The following is a 21793-nucleotide window of genomic DNA, read 5'->3' on the forward strand; positions in this document are numbered from 1 at the left end:
CGCACGTAAATTGACCTGCAATGCGTAATATTTTAAACCACAGCATGTCAATTTATCTTGCGATTCCGCTTGCGAATTATATCTTTCTAGTTCTGGAGAAATACGCAGCAAAACCCGCAGCATGAAAACGCAGTGATTTACGCAGCAAAACGATAAATCTGCACTGAAAAACGCATTAAAAAAACGCATCAAAAAACCTTCAGGTGCTTGTTATTTTACAAATTTCTTGCAGTTTCCTGTGCTTTTGCAGCGTATTTTCCGCAGCAAAATACACAACGTGTACATGTAGCCTAACGATTCAATAGAAATAAAATAAATACAGATCCAGGAATTGTTGATTAAGCAAAATATTGATAGACAGGGAGTTCCGAAGATAGGAAGTGAGCGCAACAATGGAATCTATAGATAAGGTGGTGCAAGGTAATCAGAGCAAATACTCCAAGTTATTAGCGAAACGGAGAGAGATGGGAAGAAGATGATGGAACCAGTCCTTACTGGTATTTTTTAAACAGGTTATCAACTAATGTGATTATGTGCACCGTGCTTCTAAGCGTCAGTCAATCTCATGTGTCTTACGCTGTGTTCATATCACCGTCTGTGTTCCGTTGAGGGGTTCCTTCGGAGGTTTCCATCAGGTTAACCCCTTAACGGAAAGGAAATCCTCAGCTTCCGTTTCCCTCACCATTGAACTCAATGGTGACGGAAACCTAGCTAATGGTTTCCGTCTGTCACCGTTTTGACCGGGTTCCGTCGTTTTGACGGAATCAATAGCGCAGTTGACTGCGCTATTGGTTCCATCAAGAACAATGGAACCCTGTCACAACGGTGACAGACGGAAACCATTAGCTAGGTTTCCGTCACCATTGATATCAATGGTGAGGGAAACGGAAGCTTAGATTTCAGTTTGCCTTTCCGTTGAGGGGTTAACCCGACTGAAACCTCAGACAGAACCCCTCAACAGAAGGGCAACACTGATGTGAACAGATACTTATTATCTATCTATTTATCCATCTATCCAGGGGCGTAGCTAGGGGGGGCAGACAGGGCACAACTATGATGTAGGGAAGGGGGGGGGGGGGGTGCCGCAGAGCAGCTGTATCAAAACAGCTGATCGCTGCTGATAGACGCCCTGTATCCTTGGTGGCTGCAGGTCGCCCATGAGCTGCGATTTGCTGTTTTGATACGGCTGCTCTGCGGCCGTCCCATCCTATCAGGGTCCCCGCACCGCCCAACAAATTACATTTATGTGCCGGACAGCACGGCCCCCCTCATGTTCAGTGGCGTTTCTAGCACCGAGGGGAGCCCCGATGCTAGCGACTGCCACATTCAATTCTATCTGCGGACGCAGATAAAATTGAAAACTATAGCGGAGCAGCTCCCTGCTCTGCTATCACTAGGGTACAGGCCATATTAGCCCTGCAGCCTATAAGACGCTGAGATGGAGTCCCAGCACACGCTGGCGTGATGACATCACTGGATCACGCCGGCCTGCACAATGGTCTCGGAGCAGAGAACGAGGCTAGGTAACTTTTTCAATTTCTTTCTACAGGGGGGGGGGGCTGTGTGGCACCATCTGCAAGGGGGGGCTGTGTGGCACCGTCTACAAGGGAGAGCTGTTTGGCACCACCTACAAGGAGCAAAAGAGGGCTCTGTGGCACCATCTACAGTGGAGGGCTGTGTGGCACCATCTATAACGGGGGGCTGTGTGGCACCATCTACAAGGGGGACTGTGTGGCACAATCTACAAGGGAGGGTTGTTTGGCACCGTCTGCCATAGAGGGTTGTGTGGCATCGTCTACAGGGGGGCTGTCCCTATCTACAGGGGGCGCTGTGTGGCGCTATTTACAAGGGGGCTGTGTGTGACCTCTAATTTATTGTTATGTTAACTACCTTAAGGAACTATATTGCTTGAAAAAATTAGAAATGGTTTTATGCTCAAGTTACATTAAAAAAAAGTGAAAAAATACAGAATTAAGAGAAATATAAAAGCAACAAAAAGCAACTACAAAAAACAAATATGTCTTCCGTTCATACCAGAGTGACACCTCTCGGCCACATGCACACGACCGTAAAATCGCCCGTAATTACAGACTGTACGGTCTGTAATTACGGGCCCATTAATTTCTATGGCCGACGGACACCTTCCCGTATGTCTACAGGAGGGTGTCTGTGCCGTAGAAACCTGCCGAAAAAAATAGGACATGTCCGATTTTTTCATGTTATGGACCGTGCTCCTATACTTTATAATGGCCGGCCGTGGGTCGTAATTACAGGCACGGTCGTGTGCACGATGCCCAACAACCCCTGTAAGATTTTGGCCAATAGTGAGGTAATTTTTATGGCCAGCTTGGGTATCATGTGTAACACTACGGCCATGCACATGTTGCTCATTACAGGAGACATTGTTGTCTGTTATCTGTTTTCTAGATAAACATGACCCTTGCACTTCAGTTGTATATTAATAAACTGCTGATAAGACCCAGTCCTGCCCTTATTGACTCGGGAACCGATAACGATCTGGAACCAGAAGGGTTAACACAGGAACAAACAGTACCAAGCCCACAGCCGTGATTTGCATGATGGACACACCCCCCGTGACGTTTCAGAGCGGCCACGTCCCCGTCCGAGTATTCTGTACAGTCAAACGCGACGTGTGAGCGTCCGTGACGTCAGCAGAGGAGAAGTGGGCGGTCCCGAAGCTGCCAGAAAAGTCACGCGGTGACGCAGGAGGTACAGAGCCCAGCAGCGGCGCTTGTCGCACTCTAAGCTGCTGTCTATGTACCTGAGCCGGGGGCTCGCCATGCTGGAGCTGAGGGACATGGGGAGCGGCCGGTGAACAGTCATCCTATCACCTGGGCACCTCGTGTAGGGGCACCTCATCTCCTATCTGCAGGATGGCTACCCAGCAGCACAGTGCCAATGAGCCCCTGGCACCGGGCAGCCTGGACCTCCATCATCATTCCCCCGGGGAGAAAGAGCTGCTACGAGGGGACCACAAGTTACTGAATGGCTGCGTCCCACTCTCGCATCAGGTGGCTGGCCATATGTATGGCAAAGATAAAGTTGGTGTGTATTGTGCTGAGCCTCCCTGTAATCTCTTCATTCATACTCCGTACTGGATTATTGTGGGCATAGTAGTAAGGGGCTATTTACACGGGGCAACTTTTTTTGCTGTGATTTCATTTAGGATGGCGATTGTGTCTTGGTACTTGTAATATGGAGGTAACGATTGCCACATTGGAAATAGCTTGACCTAAACATCATTTATTATTTTGTTATTTATTATTATTATTTTGTTGTATTATTATTATGACATGTCAATAGGATCATGTGTTATAAGTCTGATCAGTGGGGGGCCAAGCAGACAGATCCAATCACATCAGCTTCTGACACGTCCTATTGACCTATCACAACAGTAGAATTTGGGAAGACCCCTTTAGGTTTTTCACGCAGTCCGACTAATATCCCGATAATAATTCTATGTTGCGGCGAGCGGGTGAGTTGCTATTTACACTCTGATGTTTTGATGTGATGAACGTTCCTATAATAGTAAATTAATCCCTGCTATTCCCATAATGGGGTCTTGTCTGTCACTACTATTCATGCTCAGCCAGGCTGTAGGAATGTCCGTTCATTTCCACTCTCCACCCCATTGGAAGTTTATACATAAGAATTGATCATTTGTAGTCACCTCTAGAAAGTTGTTGTGTTAATTCCTAAATGGTTATTTTGGAAAAGACCCCAATTTTGGGGAATGGTTTTCTTGAGCTGCAACACAATATAACCCTGAAACAAAAACACACGATGTAAATCAAAGTTGTCAAAATTCTGATGATGTCACCTGGTAAAAAGGGGTTCGATGTTTACCAAGCCAAAATCTTGTTAAAGTTTGCCGAAAAGTCAGTGATGGGATGGGATAATTGATGGAAGTGTGATGACAACATGATCACTTTTGGCCAATAGAAAAACACTAACAAAATGGCATTATCCAAACTGGACAACTAAGGGCTTATTTAGACGATCGTGTAATACGTCCGTGCAACGCGCGTGATTTTCACGCGCCTTGCACGGAACTATGTTACTCTATGGGGCCGTGCAGACAGTCAGTGATTTTTACGCAGCGTGAGTCCACTGCGTAAAACAGGACATGTTCTATATTTGTGCGTTTCTCGCGCGTCATGCACCCATTGCAGTCAATGGGTGCGTGAAAATCACGCGCAGCACACGGAAGCACTTCCGTGTGACGCGCGTGATTCGCGCAACAGCAGTAAAAACTATGAATGAAAACAAAAGCACCACGTGCTTTTCTGTATACAAACAGTGTCATAATGATGGCGGCTGCGCAAAAATAACGCAGCCGCGCACCATATGGGGATGACACACGGAGCTGTTAAGTGCCTTTTGCGCACGCAAAACGCTACTTTTTTTTGCGCTTGCAAAACGCACACTCTCGTGTAAATCCGCCCTTACTGTTAGCTAGGTGCCATTTATGAACAGAGATGATTGGGGCAGTTGTTCCTCATCGGGGGAGATCCTAAATTAAGTGACCCATTTATATTCCTAAATGATTACATTGCGGTGATAAGTGTAAATTTTTACTGGTTTAGCCTCAAGGGTAACGCTGTCCATGGTATTGGAGTTTGAGGTGCCATGTGTAATTTCCATATTTACCACGTCCTGTGGCGCTTTTCAGGTAGTTATGGCATTTTCATGTTTGTTAGTGCGACTATTTTTATAAAAGTTTTCTGCCACTTTTCCATGGAAACCGATATAGTTCGGTAGCTGCGCTGAATTTCTCAATTAAAGCGGATCTGTCCTCCTCCTACGCAGCATAGTATAGAGACCGGTTATGAGTTCATTTTTGTAATCGCAGCAAGACTCCGCTATTTTTGTAAAAAATTATTCGGTAAATACGTGTCCTGTAATTCCGTTATATAGGCCAGATACACAGAAACCATCAATCACTGTTGAGAGGCGGGAGGAGCACTTTCCTCATGGATACGGCGAACTCATGACTATGAGTCCGAATCATTCAGAGAATACAGCGATCAGCCAAACTACAAAATTTTGTTTTTTTTGTGCCTTTTAGGCTAATAGTGGAACGGCAGCAGTGTATGATGACAAATTTGCTTTACCATGGTGAACATTACACCTATAATTTTTCACTGACTTGTCTGGACAACTTATTCACGGAGATCACTTAAACCTTTTACTGGTCTGCAAGAAATTCATGGCCTATTCTCAGGATAGGCCATCGATCGCTGGTATCGGTGGGTGTCTGACTTCTGCCGATCAGCTGTTTTGAAGGGGCTGCGGCGGTCATGCGAGCACCGCTTCTCGTTCATTCTGTATCTGTTCGTACTGTGAATCGCCGACACGTGTAGCGGCAGGTCACAGTATTACAGCCTTCTCTGTGGCCTCTGCTTTTGTGCCTTTCTACAGGCTTTTGTTTTTTAACTCTACCATGACTTTATTGAAACTGGATTTCCGCGTTTGGTCATTTTGATCTATGGAAAGGCACTTGGTAGAGACTTCTCAAAGCTGAAGGGGTTTGTCATTCCGGCCAGTTCCTAGGACACTCTTTTGCCCTCCATCAGGTGAATTGGATCTATAGAGAAGTTTTACATATTTTAGCCAGGACATTTTCACAGCGTTTATGTTAAACGTAGGGCACGCGCACTGTGTGCCCTTAGCTGCCACCTGCTATTCTGGTAGTACTCCTTATTGCTTACAACAGGATATTTCTCAGACGGAGCAGGATTATTTGCTGCCGCACCTTTTAGTGTAATATTGTTTATACTACGGGTTAAACTTTGCACTGTGAACCATTAGGAGTCTACATGCATGACCGCGCTGCTGACAAATCACTCGGTGAAGCTTTACACGGTGGAAACTTGCTAGAAGTTCATCATAGGGTTTCCTTGCAAAGTTGTTGGGTAAAGAGGCGTCCTAAAGTGCAAGGTTACACAAGGTGTGGAGAAGCGAGAGTGCTGCTGCGCGACGCTTTCAATATCACCATGTGTCCTGTTGTGTATGTGCAAGGCTGAGTTGAGAAAGTGCTGACGTGCTTGATGTTGCATTTACTTCCTTCCCAGTACACATTATACTTTTGCTGAGTGGTTTATGCTTTACTCTCCTGTTTTTGGTTACCTCCTTGACAAGTTAAGAAAATTTAGATTTAAAGTGTGTTATGGTATGGTTTATTATTTGTTGTTTTTATTATATATAAATACAAATTATAATTTTTTCTTTCTTTCTTCCAGTGTGGTTTATTGGTGCCGAGTGATTGATTGGTTAGGGTTTGTTTTCTTTTAGGAAATCTGGGACAAAAAAGAAAAAAGAAAATTCCGCCTTTTGCTAATAGTTTCAGGAGGATTGGGACAGCGTTTTAATTGACTTGCGTTCACCACTTTGGAGTTATATATTGGTCACCCCCCCCCCCCTAGGCCTCAGCCTGTACATGATAGTTAAGTGACATTGTCGCGACTACCCTCGAAGACTCCATAGGAATTACTTCTATTGTTGAATATTGCATTATACATCAAGGGCATATTTCCCATGCAGATTCTCAGCTGGCTTATAACAATGTTGCTTTCTTAGGGTATGTTCACACGGCCTATTTACGGACGTAATTCGGGCGTTTTAACCCCCCGAATTACGTCCGAAATTACGGCTTGAAAACTTTGACAAACCTCTGCCCATTGAAAGCAATGGGCTGACGTTTGTCTGTTCACACGAGGCGTATATTTCTGTGTCGCTGTCAAAAGACGGCGCGTAAATAGACGCCCGCGCCAAAGAAGTGTCATGTCACTTCTTCAGACGTAAATGGAGCCGTTTTCCATGGAAAACCAGCTCCAGTTACGTCCCTAATGGACGCGGCGTTCAAGCGCCTGCAACATGCCGTTACGGCTGAAATGAAGGGGCTTTCTCCTGAAAACAGCCCTGTCATTTCAGCCGTTACGGACGCTGCCGTGTGAACATACCCTTACAGAAACAGCACCACACTTGTCCATGTGCTATGTCTGGTATTGCAGTCCTTCAAGTGAATAGGACTGAGCTGCAAAACCAGACATAGACTGTGGACAAGTGTGGTGCTGTTTATAGAAAAAGGTCTGTAACCTATCAATTTGAGGGATCAATTGATCTGAATTTTATCCGTTTTTGGTTTTATTAAAGAGAGAAAAAAAGAACTGAGTCACTTGTCAGTAATTTATTACTCTGCACTGTGTTCTCTGGAGAAAGTTTGGACTTGGAAAGCTCAATAATCCCAGAGTGCAAATTGTTCTGTTCAGTCCGTCATGTGAGTGCAGACAAAGAATTCTGCATAGTGAAGAAGAAATAACTATTAGGGCTTTTAAATGCACAGTGATCATTGAAAAGTCAATGTAACGTGGGTGGGGCACATCGGGGGTATAGATGCCCATTCTACAAGCTCTTGTTTGTATCATACATGTTGCATGGTTAGAATTGACTAAATCTTTTCCCATTAATAGCATGTATATAACTGCCAAAAAGAATGACATAAATGGAGTCGCATTGCGATAGATCTAAGGCTTCATGGTGACATTTGGCTGGGCCACAATTCATGGTAAAATTACTGCGATTCACGTGCAACTTCAGTGTTTCCCTATGGGGAAAAAGTTGTGACATCACATAAAATTCTACCATGTCTGAAAACCTAACCTGCCTGGTGACAAATATTCTATCACCAAACGGGCTCTAATATCGCAAACTAGTAAATTCTTTTGCACCAACCAAAATGCTCCGGATGCTTCGATCTGGGGCAAAAAGATAGCATGACATTTGTTGATGCCTATGAGAAATGTAGACCGGGTCTGCGTCTTGGCCCCTTTCAGCCAGAAGGCAACACATGAGACTTTTTGGTGGAGATGCTGATTTCATTTCCCACACTGCCAAAAGTACCAATGCCTGGTGTAATAACCACAGTATCACTGCGCTTGATTGGCCAGCAAACTCGCCTGACCTGAACCCCATAGAGAATCTACAGGGTATTGTCAGGAGGAACACGAGCTGAAGGCTGCTATCAAAGCAACCTGGGCTTCCATAACACCTCAGCAGTGCCACAGGCTGGTCGCCTCCAAACCATGCTGCATTGATGCAGTAATTCATGCAAAAGGAGCCCCAACCAAGTATTGAGTGCATATACTGTACATACATTTCAGTAGGCCAACGTTTCGGTATTAAAAATAATTTTTGGAATTGGGCTTCTATAATATTCTAATTTTCTGAGAGTCTAAATTTTGGGTGTTCATTAACTGTTACCATAATCATCAACATTAAAAGAAAAAAATGCTGGAAGTAGATTACTGTGCGTGTGTGTGTGTGTGTATGTATATATGTATATACATATACATATACATTATATATATGTATGTTTGTGTGTGTGCTCATAGTAGACGCCTGGCACATGGTCAAGATTTATATTTGCGGCTAAAAATGGGATCCAAGCAGAAAATGAAATGCACCACAAAACCTAAAAATAAGAGTTCTAAATGAGCAGAGTTCATACATACCACTTATGTCTATGTCTATGTGCACTTATCCTCATAAGATCACCAGAATTGAAGAGACCAAAAATCTGGTTTTAAGGTATTACTCGCCTTAAAACCCCTATATATTTCCTGAAATCCGAAAACCTGACAATTGCAGTTAATAGCCATGTCAATCTTCACGTAGCTTTGTGACAAACTGGAATTCTTTTTAAATGCATTATTAATACATTTGCGCCTATAACTCATATACAAGCAGAGGTTTACACAAAAACAATGTAAAAATAATAGATGGTGTGCAACGTCCATATATACCACATACGTCTACATCAACAAGAGCTTGTACTCTCAAAAATGCAGAAACTGTGGCCATGCAAAATTTATCTATTATCCACAAATGTGTTAAAAATATATACTGCACACGTAAACTGTTACTATCGTAGTGATAATTGTTAGGGCCTGTTCACATCAGCGTTCAGTTTCTGTTGATGGTTTCCGTCAGACCTTTTCTGTCTCCGGAACCCATCAATGGAAAAGTAAACGAAAACCATAGCTTCCGTTCGCATTACCATAGATTTCAATGGTAATGCTTCCATTGCCTAAGGTTTTCCGTTTGTCTCCGTTCCATAAGGTTTCCGTTTTTTTGGCGGAAACAATAGTGCAGTCGACTAGTAGTTCCTAGAATTCTTTCTATGGAAAACTGCAATGTGGAAGAAGAAAAAGGTGTTGTGTGTAAATAGGGCCCCATGGGTTGCATCTGAATGGTCATATAAATGATGACTGGGTTCCCCCTTAAAGAGGCTCTGTCACCAGATTTTGCAACCCCTATCTGCTATTGCAGCAGATCGGCGCTGCAATGTAGATTACAGTAACGTTTTTATTTTTAAAAACGAGCATTTTTGGCCAAGTTATGACCATTTTTGTATTTATGCAAATGAGGCTTGCAAAAGTACAACTGGGCGTGTTTACAGTAAAAGTACAACTGGGCGTGTATTATGTGCGTACATCGGGGCGTGTTTACTTCTTTTACTAGCTGGGCGTTCTGACGAGAAGTATCATCCACTTCTCTTCACAACGCCTAGCTTCTGGCAGTGCAGACACAGCCGTGTTCTCGGGAGATCACGCTGTGACGTCACTCACTTCCTGCCCCAGGTCCTGCATCGTGTCGGCACCAGAGGCTACAGTTGATTCTGCAGCAGCATCGGCGTTTGCAGGTAAGTAGCTACATCGACTTACCTGCAAACGCTGATGCTGCTGCAGAATCAACTGTAGCCTCTGGTGCCGATGTGTCCTTGCTCGTCCGACACGATGCAGGACCTGTGAGTGACGACACAGCGTGATCTCTCGAGAACACGCTGTGTCTGTGCACTGCCAGAAGCTGGGCGTTCTGAAGAGAAGTGGATGATACTTCTCGTCAGAACGCCCAGCTAGTAAAAGAAGTAAAAACGCCCCGATGTACGCACATAATACACGCCCACTTGTACTTTTACTTTAAACACGCCCAGTTGGACTTTTGCAAGCCTCATTTGCATAAATACAAAAATGGTCATAACTTGGCCAAAAATGCTCGTTTTTAAAAAATAAAAATGTTACTGTAATCTACATTGCAGCGCCTATCTGCTGCAATAGCAGATAGGGGCTGCAAAATCTGGTGACAGAGCCTCTTTAATGTCGTCTGCTTTTGCAGTATTTTGAAGTTTATTTTTATCTTAGAATCTGTTGGAACGATCTGAACACTTTTATAATGTTGCGTTACTTTCAGGCATACTACAACACCCTGATGGGACGGTCCTAAAGCAATTACAGCCACCACCACGTGGACCAAGAGAACTGGACTTTTATAACATGGTATAGTAATATTTTTTTTCTACATTTTGTTTTATTAAAGCGATTGTCTGATTTAGGAAACCTGTTTTAGAACCCCCTACTAGGGAATTCTAAGTTAATTTATGTTTGTCTCTTCCTTTGGAAAATCCGGCATTGCATGGATAGCCCATTGAATTCAATGAGCATTATGTAATGCATTATTTTCCCCCACAGATAACGTCTGACAGTTACAACCTGTGATCAGCTTATTATCATAGGACACTTTTATCGAAAACAGATTATTCAAAGAAAATGCTATTAATAAAACATTGCTGAGCAAAACTTTTATTCTTGCTGTTTGAAGTAAAGCTCTAGTTAAAGCTCGAGATTTGTTGTATAAGTTTAGCAAAATTTTCTCCCTACTCCGACTGTTTCCAATAAAAGAGTAAGGCAGTTGTGGGGAAATGCTGTTTTTCACTGCTTCTCTACAGGTACCATCAGCAGAATACTGGCTCCATTTATGTCAGTCTGTAGTTGGTGAATGGCATACTCACAGGGGGTGTTGTAATGTTCTAACAGACATTGTGACATCCCCTGTGAGAATGCTGTAAACAGCGTATGTGTGCACGGAAGAAAGGTTGTAGAGTCATTCCAGAAAATGGTTCCTCTAGTGCCCCCTATGGGTAGTTACCCTCTCTTAGTGTGGAATCAACAACTTTGCCTGCAATATTTTTTTTCCCCCCAATCACTTGATCTAAAAGTTTATTGAAAGTGCAGTTACGTTTTAATGTCATAGAGGCATAGCCAAACTTTTAAACGGTGGGGGTCCGCGTGCTGAGACCCCCACCGTCGCTTAAACTAAGGTGCAGCAGTGCTCAACTGAGGGCCCTGCATCTTTGGCTGTGATCGGCTCTCCTTAGGGCTGGGCAATTAATGGAAATTCAGCGCAATTATTCGACGTCATCTTGCAAATTTTAGGTTTTATCGTTTTCTTTTTTTTTTTTTTTAATTTTCTCCCGGTTTAAACTGTATCTGCATCTTCAGGACGCAGATGCAGTTGAAACTAATGGTAGAGCAGGAGGCTGTAAGGTTTCTGCTCTACCATTCACTATGTATCGCTCGACGCGAGGTAGTGGCATCATCGCGCCTGTCTGTGCCGAGCTGCACAAACCAGAGGAGCAGAGGGATCTCCTCCACTCGTCATTAGAACGGGGTTAGGTGAGTAAGTATGTTATTTTTATCAGGCACTATCGGGGGCATCTGTGGGGGCATTATACAGCATGGCGGCATCTAAGGGGGACTTTATACTGTGTGTGGGGCAGTTATGGGGGCATTATGCTGTGGGGAGGGCAGTTATGGGGCATTATGCTGTGGGGAGGGCGGTTATGGGGCATTATGCTGCATGGAGGACAGTCATGGGACATTCTACTCTATGGTGCATTATACTGGGTGGGGGCAGTGGCACGGGGGATTATATTTACAGTAGTATACGGCAGTCTCCGGTTATAAATATTAATTCAATGGCGTAGCACGCAAATAGGATGTGTGGTATAAATCATTCAATAATCCTAATCGAGGTTACATGTTCAGTTAATCGCAATTTTGATTTGGGTCATAATTGCCCAGCCCCAACTCGTTGGGCTGAAGATGAGCTCGTAGACGTTCAGTGCCTGTAGAACGCCTGTACAGTTCAACTTAAAGGGTTATTCCCATCTTGTAAAGTGATGTCATATCGTATACAATCACTATATGATCTACGGGACCCCCACTGATCTTAATAATGAACGTGCAGCAATGCTGCTTTAGCGCTGCAGCCCTGCCATTGTTTTTCCCTGGACAGTTGAGCCCACTATCCTAAAGATATGCCATCACTTTATAAGATGGGAATAACCCGCTAATGATGTGGTAGAGAGTATGAGCCCTCAATGCCTGATCCCTACTTATATTATATAACTCCTGACACAACAAGCAGGACACAGATACTTTTGTTCCTAGCTTACGTTTTTTGTTATTCTCGTACTATTTGTATTGGCCAGATTTTAGGATTAGTCGTTTTCTTTGATTTGAGGAGTTTTCATAATCCCCGCTCACTTGCTGTGATATTTCATTTTGTCTGCGCTCTGTCTATTGGCAGCATAGTCTGATATTTGGACCAGTGAACTTCACGTTTGCTCCATTACAGAGTCATTAGGCTACTGTATGTTTGATGTGTTCTTTTACCAGGGGGGATAAATGTTGAAGATCTGTCACTTTAACGTTTCACAGATGATCATTGTGTAGGGATCACTGCCAGAAGCAAAACTGCCAAATGTGATGTTTTTTTCCCTCTTTTTTTACAGGTTTTTTCAAATGACTGCACCGATACTAAACTGCGTGACCTACAGATATTTTTACCAAAATATTTTGGCACATGGTCACCCCCTGGAACTACAAATGGTACTATTGACATTGTATCTTTTTTTCTTTTAGACAATGGGGCAGATTTATTATTACGGTCTGAAATTTAGACGGCTTAACACTAGACCAGGCAGGCAGAGGATGCAGCACATTTATCACTGTCATGCACGCTGTGTGATTAAATTTGGCGCATCTTGCTAGACATGTTAGACTCTTCTCTCTTTCTATATGTCCCTTTGTGGCTGGCTTACTTTACTAAAAATATTTTTCGTGGCAATTGTAGAGAACACCATTAATAATTCTGGCGCATTTTAGGGCTCCTCTTAGCCACACCCCCTTTTCTGGACATTTTTCAAAAATGTCTAGTAAGGTGCAAAAAGTGTCTAAAACACGTAAGAAATCTAGCAGTTTCAGTTTAGTAAATCTGCCCAAATTGCCTTGTACTGCAGCTCATTCCATTCAATCGGTTGTACCGGGCACATCCACTTGTGTAAAGAATGAAGGGGACCTGGCGATCACCAGATTTGATTTGGTGAATTGAAGACACAATATATGTTAAAGAAACACTAAACTTAAAAATAAATGATCATAGTAAAAAGCAGAAAAACTTCCTCACACTGTCAGTTTGCAGGATTGTCTGCATGTTCCTGAAACACAGTCCTGTAGAAATACTGCAGAGAACGTGGGTTAATGTCCTGGTAATATGTTCCACTTTTGGCCGGTGAACAACTAAGTGTTGGGGCTTAGTAAAGGGGGCATTGCTTAACAATCTGTGTCTTTCTGCAGAGGGGGGGGGGGGGGGGGACTCCTACTGCAGCCAGTTGTCTTGTAGCCAGAAATAGGATTGTGAGGAGAAGGATAAAGGGGGAAATAGATGACCTATTGGAACGCATAAAGTGTATATTGTCTCAGTATTCATTGAAATATGAGACAAAATAGGATCAAAGAAAATAGATTAAGGGAGGAAATGCCGGGATTGTTTTGTGTTCGCATTTTGTACTGTATGTTTAGTGTTACTTTTAAAATACACAATTGGATGGCTTTAATAGAAGTCTATGAGCTGTCTTCTCCAGTCCTGATTTAAAGAGGCTCTGTCACCAGATTTTGCAACCCCTATCTGCTATTGCAGCAGATAGGCGCTGCAATGTAGATTACAGTAACGTTTTTATTTTAAAAAAACGAGCATTTTTGGCCAAGTTATGACCATTTTTGTATTTATGCAAATGAGGCTTGCAAAAGTACAACTGGGCGTGTATTATGTGCGTACATCGGGGCGTGTTTACTACTTTTACTATCATCCACTTCTCTTCACAACGCCCAGCTTCTGGCAGTGCAGACACAGCCGTGTTCTCGAGAGATTACGCTGTGACGTCACTTCCCCAGGTCCTGCATCGTGTCAGACGAGCGAGGACACATCGGCACCAGAAGCTACAGATGATTCTGCAGCAGCATCGGCGTTTTCAGGTAAATCGATGTAGCTACTTACCTGCAAATGCTGATGCTGCAGAATCAACTGCAGCCTCTGGTGCCGATGTGGCCGACACGATGCAGGACCTGTGAGTGACCTCACAGATCTGCACTTCCAGAAGCTGGGCGTTCTGAAGAGAAGTGGATGATACTTCTTATCAGAACGCCCAGCTAGTAAAAGTAGTAAAAACGCCCCGATGTACGCACATAATACACGCCCAGTTGTACATTTTACTTTTCAACACACCCAGTTGTACTTTTGCAAGCCTCATTTGCATAAATACAAAAATGGCCATAACTTGGCCAAAAATGCTCGTTTTTTAATAATAAAAACGTTACTGTAATCTACATTGCAGCGCCTATCTGCTGCAATAGCAGATAGGGGTTGCAAAATCTGGTGACAGAGCCTCTTTAAGCCAGAAGTAGCCGATGGAAGCTGAGGTTGAGGGCATATGGATGTCATAGATTTGAGTCCCCTCTATTAGCCAGAGAGAACAACTGTTTCTTTTTTACGTGAGGCCATGTGTTTATTTAGTTAAACCAGCAGGGGTGACTTTGAGTTCAGGAGGGTATGAGTAGATGGAACAATTCTAGTGTATATAAGTATGTAACAAGCATTACTTGCTTGAAAAAATAATTATGCCTTGTTTGAAACATTCAACGAAACCTCCCCAAAAGACCACCCATGATCTAGACCAGGGGTCTCAAACTTGGCCGGGTATATGGGCCCCCTGTAAATTGTGCCACAGTGCCCCCTGTAGATGGTCTCACACATATATCCCACCCTGTTGACTGCGCTACACCCCCTTCCCTGTAGATGGCTTGGTTGGGGCTCCCTCTAGGAGTGGAATCCCCAGCCAGAGCGTCAGAAATGTTCTGGCTGGAAATTCCCCTTCTGGAGGAGCCCCTGACGTCACAGTCTATATATGGACAGTGATGTCAGGAGCCACCTCTAAGAGCCGAATCTCCGAACAGAGCTCTGGCCTGGGATTCCGGTCCAGGAGGAGCCCCTGACGGGACCGTAACGTCAGGGGCACTTCCAGGAGATAATTTCCTGGCCAGAGTGTTGGCAATGCACTGGCTGGGGATTCCACTCCTAGATGGAGCTATCTACAAGGAGGGTGGAGTGTGTGGGGCGCTATCTACAAGGGGGTGGTACTTTCTATAGGGGTTGTGTGCGGCACATTCTATGGGGGTGTGTGTGTGGGGCTCCCCCCCCCCCCCTCCTTCGGTCTGTTGTCCCGAGGATGTCTTGGGAGCCTCAGTGCCCCGCGGACTGCAGATGACTCGGGGGGGGGGGGCGCTTGTTTGAGCCCCTGATGTAGACCCAATTAATTCCCTTACTGGCTCTGGAATTAGCATGGTCATCTTAAAGAGGCTCTGTCACCAGATTTTGCAACCCCTATCTGCTATTGCAGCAGATAGGCGCTGCAATGTAGATTACAGTAACGTTTTTATTTTAAAAAAACGAGCATTTTTGGCCAAGTTATGACCATTTTTGTAGTTATGCAAATGAGGCTTGCAAAAGTCCAAGTGGGTGTGTTTAAAAGTACAAGTCCAAGTGGGTGTGTATTAGGTGCGTACATCGGGGCGTTTTTAATACTTTTACTAGCTGGGCGCTCTGATGAGAAGTAACATCCTCTTCTCTTCAGAACGCCCAGCTTGTGACAGTGCAGATCTGTGACGTCACTCACAGGTCCTGCATCGTGACGGCCACATCGGCACCAGAGGCTACAGCTGATTCTGCAGCAGCATCAGCGTTTGCAGGTAAGTCGATCTTACCTGCAAACGCTGATGCTGCTGCAGAATCAACTGTAGCCTCTGCTGCCGACACGATGCAGGACCTGTGAGTGACGTCACAGATCTGCACTGTCACAAGCTGGGCGTTCTGAAGAGAAGAGGATGTTACTTCTCTTCACAGCGCCCAGCTAGTAAAAGTATTAAAAACGCCCCGATGTACGCACCTAATACACGCCCACTTGGACTTGTACTTTTAAACACACCCACTTGGACTTTTGCAAGCCTCATTTGCATAAATACAAAAATGGCCATAACTTGGCCAAAAATGCTCGTTTTTTAAAAATAAAAACGTTACTGTAATCTACATTGCAGCGCCTATCTGCTGCAATAGCAGATAGGGGTTGCAAAATCTGGTGACAGAGCCTCTTTAAAGAAGTTTTACTGTATATGTGCTCGTGTTAATTTTTAGTTTTTTTGCCCCTCCAGATATTTATTTAAAACTGGAAGATGTAACTCGAAAGTTTAACAAGCCGTGTATCATGGATGTTAAAATAGGCCAGAAGAGTTATGATCCACATGCATCAGCTGAGAAGATCCAGCAGCAGATCAGCAAGTACCCTTTGATGGAAGAGGTTGGCTTTCTGGTATTAGGCATGAGGGTGAGAATGTTTATGGTTTAGTGTCTGTTATAGTATATTTTGTCGGAGATGAGGAGCTGCAAAAAAATTTTTGGTTGCATTTTAAAATATTTATGGTTCACTGTGACTTATTCCTTCATTGCGCCCACGCCTCCCCACATTCCATGTACATTCCTGTATATCTACACTTCATATTTTACCTTCCAGCTGAGAGTTAAGGGGCTGTTATAATTCCATCACTGGAGTGGATTGGCTCCTGTCCCATTTCCCGCTGCAGCTGGCCGCACTCACCATTTATATACAGAGTTCAGCTGTGTTCACTACAGTTCATTGAACCCTATGAAGAAGACTCCGGCACTAGAAATATAAGTTAGACTATGTAACAGTTGTACAATGGGGGAGGTTTAATAAGTAATGTGTGCTAAAAATGTTCTACAGCAACATCCTCAAATATGAGTTTTTTCCCCACAAATTACAACTCCATGCTTCCATCAAGAGACTCTTCTAACAAATAAGGATTTTGTCAAAATCTGCCAACTGTCCGTAAATTCACGGACACTCCGCAAAAATCAGGCATTTTCGTTTTCTGCTGTCGTTAGTGCCTGGCAGAAAAACAACTCTGATTATTATTTATTTTTTGTTTTGCACTGCGCATGTGCCAAAACAGTACAAACTGTCTCGGCCGGGCAATGTTGGATTACAGCACCGCCTCAAAGTGGAGTCCCCCCTCCTACAGCCACACAGAGACAGGCACTGGACAGGGGATACGTGGGCAGGCTCGCCGGATGAGATGAAGTAGGAGGGTTAAGAGGGGAATAAACAGTGGTGTAGCTATAATTATTATAGTAACTGGGGCAACCTATGTAGTCCTCCATATACTTACTCTCTCCGCTCCTGAGTCGGTTGCTCTTCAGTTCTGGCGCTGAAAAGGACCTGACTCAGGAGCAAGGAGTGTACGTATATGTATGTAAGCCTATCATGTTTGCTGGGGGGGGGTCCTGTATCCAAGCCTATCCTGTGATACGGTCTGCTGAGCCGCTGTATGTAATCGGGGGGGGGGGGGGGGGCTACACTCTATCTGTCACTGTTGGTGTATGCTTTGTGTGTGTGTGTGTGTGTGTGTGTATGGACGTATACTACTATGATATATTGCTCCCCTCTCCCTGCAGCTTGCAGTGTATTAACAAGTGTGCGGCCCGCCATTTCATTTATATGATGTGTGGCAAGGGGGTAGTTATACCGGCTGCAAGTGCACAGGCTTATTTGGGGGATAGGCATTGAGTAGATGGAGATATGGCTTGTCTGTAAAGTTCTGCGGAAACATGGATTATTATTGATTTGATATATAATGTTGTTATCTATTATATGTATGTGTAGATAATTCAGATTTATCGTTAGAGTAATAAAGTGTGTGGGAAGGTCACACCACTCGGATTCCAGTGTGTCCTACAGTCAATGAGAAGTAACATCTTGTTACAGTTTGTAGTAAATTACCAAATTATCTTTGTGATTCATGCGGGTTTAGAGGGCATTATGTGGGAGTGCAGTCTCTTAAAAGGGGTGGAGTGTAAGTCCGAAATGATTTTGGCCCATCCGTGATTTTTGGTTCAGTTGTTTAGAAAAAATTGAACAGGAGGTTGACAACCCCTTTAATGATACAGTGACTTGAGGTTTATGTATTTTATTGTAATTATTGATCACCTTCCAGAGCTCCCCCTGCCAATAACCGCCGATTGCCCTGGAATTCAGAAGTCCAACCAAGGCAGCCATCTATACGCAAGGGAGTATTCATGAGACCACGCCTTTAAAGTTTATCTATCAATTTTTTTTTTTTTATATTAATAATCATAATAAATTTGCATCTGATTCCTGCTTGATTTTTATTAAGACTGAAGCAGCCTAAATCTCCCCTATGTGTGGCCCAAACCCAACACTCCCCATCTCCCCAAAAACATCATTCTCACAGTGAAGCATGGTGGGGGCAGCAACATGATGTGGGGATGGTTTTCATTGGAGGGGCTGGAAAACTGGTCCGGATTGAAGGAAAGATGGATGGCAGTAAATTGTGATTGTGTAAATCAAATGTGACATACTACCCTGAAAATCCATAATAATTCAAGGTTGTAATACAGCAAAACAAGAAATGCTCCTAGGTGTGTGAGCTTACTTTGGCAAGGCGCTGTATATGTTTTCCAATGGAGACTGTAAATTACATAACACATGTCAGATTTCCGGCTTGTCTGGCAGTGCGTCGGGTCAAACTCCTCTAATGGAGCTTATCAACCATTATCCCTCACACAAAGCTCTTACCTACTGTTCTAAATCCTGAGTATTGGAACAGCGTCAAACATAATAAGCCCGCGGGGGACTAATTTTCATTGGAAAAAATTTCACAAGATCCTTTGGATGAGTCACATGTTGTCTGGGCAGAAGTTTTAATTCCATGATGTGTAAAAATGAAGTCTGTCAGCCAAGTGGGAATTTATTTTGGTGCAGATTAAGCTCGATGTTTTGGCAGGAGTTTGTCAGAATACCCTCAGAAATGGTCTGACGGATACAATCTATTTCTGTGTAATTGTATAGAAAGCCAGAGGACAGGTGGGCTGAAGTGTAATGCAGCTTGGAAGTAAACCACAGTCACCCCGACCAAGCCTACAGGTTCTACTGAATTTCTTTGGTTGAGGATCTTCCAGCATGTAGATCCCGTAAGATCATTGATGTTTATGTAAACACAGTTGTTTGATTTCATTATTTATCTTAACCATGTAGCTAAATGTTTGGCAATAGGGGCAAACAACGTTTTTAAGAATGACCCCTATCCCTATCTTTCATCCACGTGTAGGGAGGGCATGTTTTGAATTCGACATGCTTCTCCCAGTCTGCAGGGATCAGTCGACCGGTTTAAGGACTGTTTTGGATGCTTCCTAAATTCTGTGTTTATTTAGATTACTGCACCTACATATGCAGCTCATATGAGATGTGCTCTTGGGGCGGCCGAGTTCAGTATCCACTCATCTGCCAACACCCCACCCTTTACATTTATTGCTGATCTCTGATATTGCCGCCACTTATTTATTTACGCTGCTATCATTTGTTAATGGAAGCTGTATAAATCTGTGTGCACTTAGCTCCCCCTAGTGGTTATTGTAGGGCAGCAGGATTGGTTCATTTAATTCTATAACTGAATTATTTGCGGGGACGCTGATGGTGCTTTTAATGGGGACACTCTGGAATCGGTTTTTTGTTTTTCATGTTTTGTGGGCATTTTATTTATGCCCTCTAGCAGCATTTTATAATGTGTACTATATAGTGGAATTATGTGCAGATTACGGCAGCATGATGCCCCCACCCAGTATAGTGACGTTATTTATTTCTGCACTTCATAATGAAGGCTCTGACTGTGCGTGGTATGTGTGTATGTACAGCATAACCATACCCATGAACAAGGCCCCGGATAAGAACGTGCTTATGCTTCGATTCGCCATCTCAATCCGCAATCCCTTGCAGCAGTTGTGACGGCCTTCATGACCATGTGGGCAGCCTTTTAGGAATGCGATCTATTGTAGTGTGTTTTTTGTTGACCGGAAATGATTTTGAGGATTAGAGAGACCGACTTTGTCACATATTTGAAGAACGAAATAGGCGTAGTTTATTCATGTCTCCATGGTAACCGACTACAAACAAACCCTGTGTAGTCTGATCCTGCAGTCACACATCTGCCTCATCATTTTCGCTAACATACATTTGGTAGGTTAGCAAGAAGTAGGGCCTATGGAAGAGTGTGACTGCCGGATCAGATGAAAATGTTTTGTCTGATCATGTAGTGCGGTCAGACAAAACAAGAAATGAATAAAAAGGAAAAGCAGGTCTGAGTGAGATTGTCACTGCTCCAGTTACAGCTGTTTAAAACCGCTACATCTGTCACCATTTTGTCACAGATTTGCTGTGGGTTTCCCCTTAGATCTCACGTTATAAAATGTGGTACTGCGCTGAGGTTTTACATACAAATAGTTGCAGGAAGACTTCTTGTACTGTACGGTATGTTTTAATTTACAGTGGTAGATGATGGACAATATATGGTATACCGTTGCATGCTTCGGGGCTATACGTGCAGCATATGAGTTGGGAGGAGGTGCAACTTCCTGCGTATCACTCCCGGCATATGAACCTTTTACAGTAGGATTTTATTCAAAACATTTTTTGACTCTTTCTCCAATTTGAAGGACAGCGAATTATGGGAAAAAGAAAATCAATATCTTCCAGGCAATTTAGGAGATGATAGTTGGTCCTGTTCTGTTACTCTTCCTGTAGAGCTGGTACCTCTTGTGGCATGGAACGCTGGGGACTAGTAGTGCGCAGGGGAATATTTGGGTAGTGAGCGACATGGCAACTAGAAGTGAATATTGCAGTTGCAATGCGACTTTGGTTATTACCTATGGGGGAAAAAAAATAGTTCTCATTTAGGGCTTGTCCAGACTTGACGGAATTGCTGCGTATTTTCTGTAGTAGAACTTCTAGTTGCTTTGTAGCCTGAGCTCTGGCGTGCAGCTGCCCGTCACTGGAGAGCCCAGAAATAGAGCCTAGCAGGTGGTAAAATTCTGCCAGAATCTGGGGTCTTTTTTTTTTGGGCAAAAAAGGAAAAAAACGTAAAGGCAAATGGACCACAAATATATAAGGTGTGAGCGACTGTCACCTAACAGTTGTCTCATTCTACCACTCCCACTGTCATTGTAAAGATTGTCGCAGAAGTGAAACAAACTACCCCATAACTTTTACCTACTGTAAGTTTTTTGCCATATCTTAGAATCATGGCCATGCAGCCTTTTAAATCTGCCAGGCACCTAGGAATATATTGAATAGATATAGATTAGCAGCACAGGACCAAAGACTAGGTTGGGTTGCACGCCTCTTGGGTCACAGTCCAAATGACCCTTCAATGTAGGCAGAAGAAAGTGAGGCAGCACTACCAAATCCGTGAAAAAAAATGATCCTTTTATTCCACGTGCGACGTTTCAGCTCAGTGTGAGCCTTTCACAAGCCTAGGAATATATTAAACGTTTTATTATTCTGTTTTGTCTGTTAATACATCATACGGGTTCATGAGAATTATGAGCAAGGTTGCCGATGTGTAACTAGATGTGTCCATTATAGATTACTTCCCCCATACCTCCCAACCGTCCCGATTCTGGCGCGATCTACAGGGGGGCTGTGTGTGTCACGATCTACGTACAGGGG

At 43.7% G+C, this 21793-nt stretch overlaps 1 protein-coding gene across 1 annotated transcript in view; it reads left to right on the plus strand.

Moving 5' to 3' along the window:
• Positions 1 to 2658: 2658 nt before the first annotated feature.
• Positions 2659 to 21793, plus strand: part of IPMK (inositol polyphosphate multikinase) — a 38914-nt gene continuing 19779 nt past the window's right edge. The window contains exons 1-4 of the mRNA XM_075841188.1: positions 2659 to 3066; positions 10273 to 10358; positions 12656 to 12752; positions 16407 to 16579. Of these exons, the coding sequence (XP_075697303.1) occupies positions 2895 to 3066; positions 10273 to 10358; positions 12656 to 12752; positions 16407 to 16579 (528 nt within the window). The 5' untranslated portion in view covers positions 2659 to 2894. The remainder of the gene's footprint in view (positions 3067 to 10272; positions 10359 to 12655; positions 12753 to 16406; positions 16580 to 21793) is intronic.

Source organism: Rhinoderma darwinii, chromosome 11, assembly GCF_050947455.1.
Source record: "Rhinoderma darwinii isolate aRhiDar2 chromosome 11, aRhiDar2.hap1, whole genome shotgun sequence".
Classification (NCBI taxonomy): domain Eukaryota; kingdom Metazoa; phylum Chordata; class Amphibia; order Anura; family Rhinodermatidae; genus Rhinoderma; species Rhinoderma darwinii.